Source organism: Pteropus vampyrus, unplaced genomic scaffold (genome assembly GCF_000151845.1).
Source record: "Pteropus vampyrus isolate Shadow unplaced genomic scaffold, Pvam_2.0 Scaffold202, whole genome shotgun sequence".
Taxonomy (NCBI): domain Eukaryota; kingdom Metazoa; phylum Chordata; class Mammalia; order Chiroptera; family Pteropodidae; genus Pteropus; species Pteropus vampyrus.
The window spans coordinates 440,078-451,176 of NW_011888983.1; the positions used below are offsets into that span (position 1 = coordinate 440,078).

At 33.6% G+C, this 11,099-nt stretch overlaps 1 protein-coding gene and 1 non-coding gene across 2 annotated transcripts in view; both read left to right on the forward strand.

Annotated features, from left to right (window-relative positions):
* The window catches only part of CCAR1 (cell division cycle and apoptosis regulator 1), a 40,732-nt gene that overhangs the window by 16,525 nt on the left and 13,108 nt on the right, over positions 1–11,099 (forward strand). The window contains exons 7-14 of the mRNA XM_023537852.1: positions 7–226; positions 3,495–3,624; positions 3,854–4,015; positions 6,608–6,833; positions 7,417–7,530; positions 8,072–8,238; positions 8,976–9,186; positions 10,001–10,236. Of these exons, the coding sequence (XP_023393620.1) occupies positions 7–226; positions 3,495–3,624; positions 3,854–4,015; positions 6,608–6,833; positions 7,417–7,530; positions 8,072–8,238; positions 8,976–9,186; positions 10,001–10,236 (1,466 nt within the window). The remainder of the gene's footprint in view (positions 1–6; positions 227–3,494; positions 3,625–3,853; positions 4,016–6,607; positions 6,834–7,416; positions 7,531–8,071; positions 8,239–8,975; positions 9,187–10,000; positions 10,237–11,099) is intronic.
* Positions 7,878–7,942, forward strand: LOC111746843. The gene has a single exon (XR_002783276.1). It is a non-coding gene; the product is annotated as a small nucleolar RNA SNORD98 (small nucleolar RNA).

Below are 11,099 nucleotides of genomic sequence, written 5' to 3' on the forward strand. Positions count from 1 at the left end.
TTTTTAAAATGTTATTTCTTTATTTTTGTTAAGAATCAGTCCCAAACCCAACCTTTACTGAAGACTCCTCCTGCTGTACTTCAGCCAATTGCACCACAGACAACATTTGGTGTTCAGGCTCAGCCTCAGCCCCAGTCACTGCTACAGGCACAGATTTCAGCAGCTTCTATTACACCGCTATTGCAGACTCAGCCGCAGCCTTTATTACAGCAGCCACAGCAGAAAGGTATTACGTAAAGTTTATCTTTGCTTTTTATGTTTCAGACTAATACATAACTCTTTAGTTGTTAAAATAATGTTGGTATGCCTTTAATTACATAAAAGGCAGGACTTCTAGAATATTTGAAAGGAAGGTTAAATATTTTATGTAGACCACTTCTACTTCTATAGCTATTTGGAAATAGATTTTTATTTTATTGCTCTTATTCAAAGACATGTTCTTTGTGAACTTTAACATTAAAACTATTATCTATCCTCTGTCCTATTGGTATCTTGTCTATAATGGAAGAAAATGTTTTTGAGACATTTCTTATAAATAAAACATGTAGAGTCTGGTGGTAGTACTTTATTCATTGAGCCATTGTGCATCTAATAAATGATCTGTGTTGTAAATATATTTTTACAAATTGATCATTTGAAACTGGACATTTTCTCACTGAAACAATGTTAAAAATGATAGCCTCGTTTTAAAAGAAGACTACTTGATTGGTGTTTTTTAAAAAAAAAAGTAACTGTGGCATTTTCTCTTTTATTGTAAATAGTGACACACTTAGGGCAAAGTGATAAAACATTGCAGTTTAACACCTGTGTAATCGCGACTTGGGTGAAAAACATTACTGGTTAACTCTATTCTTTTTTAATAGTTTTACCTTCTAAATATGCACCATCATAATATAGGTTAGCTTTATTTTTGAATTTTATGTGATGTGTGATTCCATTTATATAATCTTTTGTATAAGACTTCTTTTGTTCAACGAGGTTTTAAAGTTTTTTGTACAATTTCATGTGGCTCTAGTTTCTTCATTTTCACTATTGTATAATATTCCATTGTATGAATATTGTACAGTTTATCCGTCTTCGGTAAACGTTTGGATTGTTTCTAGTTTCTGAAAATGCTGCTATGAATGTTCTTGTATATGTTTCTGGGGCAATGTACATAGGTTTTCCTAGGGCATATATATCTTCTGGTGGAATTACAGGGCCTGAAGATTTGTGTATCTTAAACTTACTAGGCAATGCCTGACTTTCCAGGCTACATGGTTCTTTTTTTCCTTTTTTTTCCTAAGAGGCTTTGCTTTCCAGTTGTGAATTGAGACTTGAATACTGTCTAAGAAAAGATGTGGCTTCTGTGGCAGGGTTCGGGGAAGCAGTATTTCTGGTGGTGATGTGTTTTCCCATAAGCTTGGTAGATGGACAGAAGCAATGAGAGTAGGGTAGTAGAAATGAGAGAGAAAGAGGTGTGTTAGGATGAGGGATCAATAGAGTTGGTGTGCTAAAGTTCATATGGCAGAGGGGTAGGGAAATCTCCATTGGCAACTAGGATTCTTTCAGCAATACCAGCCCATTAATCTGGTATAGTATTACTTAAAATAAGAAATATTCCTAAATTAGTTGTTTTTTTTACCCCCAAATTCTTATGAAAATTTTCAGGTGTATAAAAATATTCAACAGCATAACGATCACTTGTATACTTAAAACTTTGAACAGTTAATATTTTGCCAATGTGTTTTGCCAGCATATACTAACAAATATACACACCATTGGCTTAATCATTCAAAGTAATTACCAGACATTATGACATTTTGCCCCTGTAAACTTAAGCATGTCCTTCCAAAAGAGACTGTTTTTCCTTTATTAGCACAATCTTATCACATCTAAGAAAAAGCATTTAAATACCCTATTTGTATTTAGATCTCTCCACTTGTCTTCTAGATGTCCTTTTTTTTTTTCTTCAATGTGAGGCAACCCTTGGTTGACCTCACAGATTGCAAGGACCTTGTCAACTGACAAGGTCCCTTACTTATTTTTTTACACCTAAAGCGCCTGGTCTTCCTAGGTGGTCTCCCATCCAAGTACTAACCAGGCCCAACCCTGTTTAGCTCCCAAGATCAGTAGATGTATTTTAAGGTTGTTTTCTGTATCCTAGACAGAAAGCTAAGTTCATGCATTATATTGGGTTAAGTCTTTTTAGTCTTCTTAATTCTAGAATAGCATCCCACTTTGTCTCATTACCTTGACTTTAAGAAATTGAGCTAGTTGACGTGTAGATTCTTTTGGAATGTCGTGGATTTGTCTTGATTCCTTGCAATGTTTTACCTTGTTCCTCTATCTGCCATATAAACTATAAACTCTAGGATAACATATTATAGGTGTTTTGTAATTCATATTGCATCATAGGAGGCATATGTTAGATTCTTCCACTATTATTGACACTAAATTTGCTTACTTGGTCAAAGTGGTAGCCATAAGTTTTTCTGTTATAAGAGGTTCTTTTTCTCTGTATAGATACTCTCTGGATGGTACTTTGGCATCCTTTGAGTATCTTGTGGACGAAAAATGGGCCACGTACTAAATGTGCCAAGCTCAGGGGAGGCCTGCATGGCGGGCCCTACAAACTCAGAGACTGAAAGTAACCACGGATAGGATGATCTGAACATAAAAATTCCTAACTGAAAGCTAGTCATGGTGGCCAGTCTTGTTCTGGATCTGTAGTTCCTTGACAAAGGTCAATCTTTATTTTAAGTAAGCCTGTCTTATTGTCTTTGCATTTAAAATAACATACTCTTGGAATGTCAGAGTAATCTTCTTTTTCTGTATTTGTCAGGGTACAACCTGCCACCAGAGCATGAGACCACAGAACCCCGAATTGTTACCCACTTCTCTATGTGCTGTAAATGTTAATTATTAACTATCCTGTATCCACCAGTGTAAAAGAAGTATCTGTCTCTCTTTCTCCTTTTCATCCAATCTCAGAGCTTTCCCCCTTTGCTTTCTCTCACTCCCTTAATCTACCACCAGTAGATTTCTTGTAACCCTCTTTATGTCTTTTCCTTTGATTCTCATGTATAAAATAAGCTGCAAAACCGCTGTTCTCCAGAGCATTTTCTCAATCTGTTGATATTTTGCTTCTCAGTAATTGTCAGTTTGGCTCAAATAATTATAACAATTCTCTACAGGTTTGGACATTTCTTAGAACGACAGCCTTGTTATATAGCAATCTTTAGTTCAATGTCTATAGATTAGGGGTTGGCAAACTTTACCCATTGTATTTTGTCCATGGCCTGGTTTTGTATAATCCCTGAACTAAAAATGATTTTTGCATTTTTAAAAGGTTGTAAAAAAGTATGCAAATATACAAAATGTTCTCTACCATTCTTGGTCCACAAAGCCTAAAATATTAGCCAGCATTTTCTGTCTATAAAATTTAACCAGGTAATGCTTTTGAACTTTGTTTTTAAATTAGTTAAAATACTTTTTTTCTGTATCTTTTAAAGCTGGTTTATTGCAGCCTCCTGTCCGTATAGTTTCACAGCCACAACCGGCACGCCGGTTAGATCCACCATCCAGATTTTCAGGAAGGAATGACAGAGGAGATCAAGTGCCTAACAGAAAAGATGACCGAAGGTAAGTTTTTAAAAGTATACTTTTGTTGGTTGCACAATGTGAATGCACTTCATGCCACTTAAAAATAGTTCAGATGGTAAGTTTATGTTATGTGTATTTTACCACAATTTGAAAAACTATTTAAAGATCTATACTGTGGATTCTTGCTCATAATTTCTATTGTTATTTCATGAAAGAACTCTTGGATAATGCCAGAAATATTAGTAATTTCAGAAAAATTTGCTTTCAGTCGTGAAAGGGAGAGAGAAAGACGTAGATCCAGAGAAAGATCTCCTCAGAGAAAACGTTCCCGGGAGAGATCTCCTCGAAGAGAGAGAGAACGATCACCTCGGAGAGTTCGCCGCGTTGTTCCACGTTACACAGTTCAGTTTTCAAAGTTTTCTTTAGATTGGTAAGTTAATTTTTTCCCTAGTTGTTTTATTGAATTACTAGTTTTGTAATTTTGTATAGTTTGGTAGAATGTATTACATAGAGATATTTTTCTTGCAGCTTTTAATTTCCCAACATTTAGTGCTCATGGGTTATATAAGGGCAGAAATGTAATTTGAAGTAGCAGTTTAGTTCTTTGCAAGTGTTGCATTGTTTTCATATACTCATTGAAGATATCAGCTACTGAAAAGGGCAGCCCTTCTGTGATTAAGTTATTCCTTAAAGTCAGAATTATTTAAGATCTGATTTATTGATGACTTTATTAAAGTTCATGCATAGTCTGTTGTGTATGATGCAGTAATAATACAACAGTGGATCAAACATCCCAAGTTAGCTATGGCAATGTAGTGTAAGAGAAACATAGATAAACATATATACTCACATATAACAAACACGTGTGTATGTATACATAAATACATTTTTCAGTCTTTGGAATCAGAAATAATAGGCAAGTTACCAAGAATTTCTGAGCTTCACCTGCAAAGTTGGAATTATATCAATTAACAGAATTATTGTGAGATTGAGTTCATTTATCTAAAGCAACAATATGTGGTATTTGTAGATATCTTGTAAATAGCTGCTAAGTTGTAATTCATAAAAAGGCAAATTGTGGGGAAAAGGCAAATTGGTAAATGACTGAAATTACTCTAAGGTAAAGGAAGAATCATCTAAAGAACCTGGGACTGGCAATTGTGTATATGATAAATTAACACATGGAAAAAAAATAAGTAGACAGTAAAATAAAAATGAATCCTTTAAAGCAGCATTTAAAGCTGTTTCACATAGGAACAAATAACTATGCACTTCAGTATACTGAGAGGGTATTGCTGCATTTCAACAAAGTGTGATGATAATAATAATATTGGCCTATCAAAAGTTAAAATTTCCATATGTTCAGTTCTAGACTGAGTAAACCAGTGTATTTCATTTAAGCTACTCAATGTCAAAAAAGTCTTGCTTGGTTACTTTGCTTAATTATGTAGTTGGTGTTCATTTACTCTTGGCTAATGGTCAAGTCTGCAACTACTCTTAATTTATACTAGTTTTCTTGTTACCCTGGTTACTTGTGTACTTAAAAAGATACCTAATCTTCATGTTTCAGAAAAACTTTTTAGAACCAAACAACTTCTCCAGCCCAAAGATATTAAATAGAGCTGCTCTGCTTTTAAACTCATCTGTTCCCAGTCTAGAATGCTATTCTGGGAAGAGTTGATGCATTGGATATAAATTGAACAGCTATCTCTCTCCTTTCAAGTTAGACCTTTACAGTTTTACTTCATCACTTTGAAGTTATTCCCAGAACATCAAATGAACCCATTACAAATAAAAGTGATTTTAAAGTTTCTGTACCTCTTCTCATAGTTGTAGAAATCAAGATTTTCTTATAGTGATATTATTATAAGAGACTATATGCCAAGAAATGATTTATTTGTATTTCTTATCTCTTGTTTTATTATAGATTTTATTTCTGTGGGTTAAGATACAGATTCAAAAATTCTGGTGATGGGAAGCTAGGAAGCTATTACATATACTTTCTATTTGCAGCACTTTAAAAACAAAATTCAAATACCTGTTATTCACATTTTCATTATTTTGACAGCAGAATTTTATCCAAATAAAGTATACTTATATCAGTATTCATAACTGGCAAGTTTATCATTCTATATTTATTATTTTTAGGCTTCAAATAAAAAAGACATCTCTAAAAATGTATTAGTTAACATTTTATACCCTTGGTTTTAGTTGTCTTTAAAAAAGACAATATAATTATCATTTCATCTTCCAAATTGTTGGTGTTTCCATTTTTCATTATGCTTTTAACAGAAATCTCTTGGCTTTTTACCAGATTGATTTACCTTTGAAAACTCTGCTTCTTAGGAAAAAGGAAATCATCCTTTAAAAAAAAATCAGTATGCCATATTTAAAAGGCAAGAAACTTATCTTTGCATAATAAACAATCAGGTATGGATCTTAATCATAGAGAGGTATGGAGGTGTGGATAATCCAAAAAACATTTGGATTTTGCTTTCCTGTGCACTTTTATGTTTAATTTTGAATGTAAATATTCTTGACCTAGGATCTTATATAGAATAAAAGTTGTATTTTTTTTCTACACTGTATAAAACTGGTTGAGGAGCATTCATACTAATTTGATACCACTTTTATCCCTTCTTTGTATCCATTCTATATGAATCATAATTTTCTCAAAAGTACAGTTTGAATCGAGGCAGAACTGCTTTTGTTCAGATCTTCTCTGGAGCTGGGGTTGAAGTTATTTCAAAGGGTCTTCTCTAATGAATTTTAAGCTACACACAAAAAGTAAAGAAAGGTAACATTTAGATACTAGTTATTTATTCAAAGCTGTAAGTAAACTATTTGAAAATGAGATTTTCGTATACCTCTATGTACATCGTTAGCTCATTAAATAATTGACTATCCATTTGCTGCTGGCTTTTAACCATGTCAGATTATATATTTAGCTTCAGAATGGGTGAATGTTTATATAATCTTTGATATTAAGGCTATTTATTCACTACTTATGTCTGTCTTTCAGTCCTAGTTGTGACATGATGGAACTAAGGCGCCGTTATCAGAATTTATATATACCTAGTGACTTTTTTGATGCTCAGTTTACATGGGTGGATGCTTTCCCTTTGTCAAGACCATTTCAGCTGGGAAATTACTGCAATTTCTATGTAATGCACAGAGAAGTAGAGTCCTTAGAAAAAAACATGGCCATTCTTGATCCACCAGATGCTGACCACTTATACAGCGCAAAGGTTTGTGTTCTATTGTGATATACTGCTGAAATTTCTGAGCAGTTATTTGTATTGAGTCTATATGCGGAGCTAATCTTCAGCACATGGTTATTAGGTTTAATACCTGTGTTTTGTTCTTGTCTGCCTGATTCTGTTTTGGTTATTTAGGTAATTTAATTTAATTTTTCTTTGCCTTACCTCTTAAATTATAAAATCATAGTTATCATTTTAACATTTTAAACATCATAAAAACGTGAAGGTGAAATTAATGTAATGAACTTTTTGTAATGTTCTATGACTTCAGGTAGACCCAGAGGAAAATACAGTGGTGAATGAATGTACTATATGGTAGTTCGCAGGGTAACGTTCAGTTATTACTCTGGTCTGTAATGGTCTGCTATTTTTAAAACATTGATCAAAAAGTTTCCTTTGAAAAGTTAAAACTGTGTAATTATAAAGTATTTAATACCATATTCGCTATAGCATTTTACTTTCCATTTTTATAAAAAAAATTTCAGGTGTCTAATATGTAAGGATAATTAGTGGTGCTTCTCATTTTTTTACATTAGACTTTTGACAGGATTGAATTATTTGACTATAATAGGTAATGCTGATGGCTAGCCCTAGTATGGAAGATTTGTATCATAAGTCATGTGCTCTTGCTGAAGACCCACAAGAACTTCGAGATGGATTTCAACATCCTGCTAGACTTGTTAAGGTAAAATGAAACATTTACTTTAACTGTAGGTGTATATTTGTTGTGCTTGGTTCAAACTGTATGTATATAAAATAAAAAACACTACCTTTTAAATCTTTTGATAAGTTTAATTTTTGTATTAAGGCACTCAGAATTTAATGATGTGTAGATGCTTTTTTCATTGCAGATTATGTTTATATCTTATTCGTTATGTCTCTACTTCAACTGTTATTTTGATGTTTTATATTTGTAATATAGAAAAATCTTAGCGATAATGGATTTAGTGTATCTTTGGGTGCTTTTAAAGTCTGAATTATAGCTTGCTTCTTTAAAAGAACTCTTTATCTGAAGAAATATTTTAGAAGGATGAGTTATGATGTGTAAATCCTATTCCATTGCTGAAATGCAGTGTGGAACATGATGAACTGAACTCTTCCTTGACTGACAGGTACCAGAGGTAGTAAAAATGATATTGGAAAGGTTCGTACCTTTCCTTTTCAAGTATTTTATTTGTAATTTGATGTTGCATAATATATATAAATGATTCTTTGTTTTGAATTAGTTTTTAGTGGGCATGAAAGGCAAGGATGAAGCCATGGCCATTGGAGGCCACTGGTCTCCTTCGTTGGATGGACCAGACCCAGAAAAAGACCCCTCTGTGTTGATTAAGACTGCTATTCGTTGTTGTAAGGCTCTGACAGGCATTGATCTAAGTGTATGCACACAATGGTAAGTACCAATTCATTTCTTGATTAGAAATGTTTTTCTAATAGTTTATGTAGTTTTTCTAATAGTTTGTCTGTCAGCCCCCTTACCCCCCCTTATTTTAAGCAACCTTGATCGTGCAGGTAATCTCAAAGGAAAAATCCCCATTTGTAGCAAAAGTTTATTTGGTGCCAAAAATGTTTTGGGGAAAAGGATTAAGAACTAATCAAAATAAACTGAAAATATAAATGTTTTGTTATGCTGTACTTTGGAAGTTGGATGTATGTTGAAAATACTTTTCATTTCATGCATAGCTGGAGAAGATCGTCAAGAGAACTTCATTTCATTATAATTCTTTTGTTATAAAATGATGTAGTTGCTGATTATTTTTGTTCAGCCATATTTTCTCTTGAGGCTTATTTGACCTGTGTATTTTAGTATATTGCTTGTGACTTAATTGAGAATTTTTTTTTTAGCACATGAAATCTGAACAGCTATCCAGCTTCTTCAGGTATTCTCTAAAATATGGGTAGCTCTGTAATCAAACTTGAAAATGCCTTGGGGAACATATTCTTCTTTTAACTATAAGTATTATACAAATGTACCAAAAGAGGAACTATGGCTTCTATAATTTTTTTTTCTTTAGACCAACCTCAAGTTCTTGCAGCAAAATTTCTTTACTTGATGTGCTACAAGTGAACTAGGGTCTTTAAAATGTATTTTAGAATTTTTTTTCCAACATGCTTCTTCCCTTGCAACAGGTACCGTTTTGCAGAGATTCGCTACCATCGCCCTGAGGAGACCCACAAGGGGCGTACAGTTCCAGCTCATGTGGAGACAGTGGTTTTATTTTTCCCGGATGTTTGGCATTGCCTTCCCACCCGCTCAGAGTGGGAAACCCTCTCCCGAGGATACAAGCAGCAGCTGGTCGAGAAGCTTCAGGGTGAACGCAAGGAGGCTGATGGAGAACAGGCACTGAACGCTAATCCCTTTTTCTATTTCCGCTTCTCACAGGCACAGGAACACAGGCACAAATGCACACCACACACTACATAACAAACACACATGGAGGAACATAACTGTTAACAGCGACTGGTAATCCAGCTTTCAGCAGTATAGTTGTATGTTCTTTTTTGTTTAAAAAAAAAATCTGTCTATTCTAATTTTAAAGAGTGCTGAGACCTCAAAGGAAAATAAGTTGTGCTTAAATTGCACAGAATTTTGTTTTTATCATAGGTCTAGTTGCTGGAATCTGGGACCAGTTGTTGAGCAAGATTCAGTATTAAGCCATTTAAACATTTTGCCATTTTCTAAAATTTAAAAAATTTTCTCTTTCACGGTCATCAGTTCTAGTCATGGATATTTGAAATTGGACAACCACAAGTCTGAGATTTGAAATTTCAGGCTCTGTGGCATCGTCTTTGGTACATTTGAAAGGTCTTACTAAATCAGTCTTGACTTTGGGTGGCTTGAAAATTGGGGCAAGATCACACACTGTGTGGTTAGTGGAGACCGGCAGTGTTTGTGCATCCCTGATATCCTTTGTGTTGTAATTTATCACCCTTTTGTGTTTCACAGATCTGGCTTTGATTGGCTGATGAGTGTCTTTGTGATCAATTAAAAGTGGTAGAATGTATGTACGTGGACTTGCCTAAATAATAACTTTAGGAGAAGACAATCTGAAACATTTGTGACCTTGCACAGATCAGCAACAGACTTTTAAAAATAAATTACCTTTATTTTAAGGTTTCAGAATAGTAATTATGTTCTTAACTTTGTGTATCAGGATGAAGAAGAGAAGGATGATGGTGAAGCTAAAGAAATTTCCACTCCTACCCATTGGTCTAAACTTGATCCAAAGACAATGAAGGTAACTTTGAAAAAGATAGTATTTAATTTAAAATCTCTGAACAAGGGTAGAGAATGGGGACAGTGTTTTGTGTTTTTTCAGATAAGAGCCATCAAAAACGAAGTCCATCGATTTTGCATATTCTATATTGTATTTGTGTATATAAAAATTAAGTAAAAGAGGATGTCATAAATCAGTTTAGCCAATGTTTGTTGAATGCAATATACAAGTGCCGGTGGTGTGAGCAATGTTTTCTGATTTGGGAACTGGTCAAGAAGGCAGAATTTCTGCACTTAAGTAACTTAAAGGAGAAGGGAAGAAACATAGAGAAAAGATCCAGTTTTTAAAGTAAAATTTAGAATTAAAAAGTGGATTGATACTACATCTGAGCTGTATTGATAATACATAAGAGCCTCTTTTGAAAACCTTTGGTTTTGTTTGTTTTGCTTCCCCCTTCCCCATCTCAACCTATTATTTTCCTATAGTTTTGTACTTCTGGGCCCATAATATGAATGTAGATCCATGGATTCTACATGTATACATTCTGCATAGATAAGAAGATCGGAGGCTGATCATTACTCGATTCTGCTGTTTATTTAACACAAAAACTGACGTTTTGATTAACTTCTGTTCTCAGCCAAAAAAAAGTTTTTCTTTTTTATGAAACTAGATTTTTAACTCACATTGCTATTTTTAATAATTAGAGAGAATGTATCTTATAAGAATGTTTGTTATTCCTGCATTATTTCAAGTAGTCACGATCAACATCATGTTTCATGTAGAGTCCATAGGTTCAAAAAAATAAATAAGTTAAGCCTGCATCCCAGGACTTTTAGTTAAAGGATGGCTTTTCTATTAAGTTTCTTATTTTAAAACTTGTATTTCTTTTGATTATAAATGTAATGCATATTTATTTTAAAAATTGTTACATACTTACAAGAAAAAATAACTGAAGCCTGTCACACAAACACAACCACTCTTAAAATTTTTACATATTCCATTATTTTTTTCTGAGTAAAAGTATTGTGATTGGTTG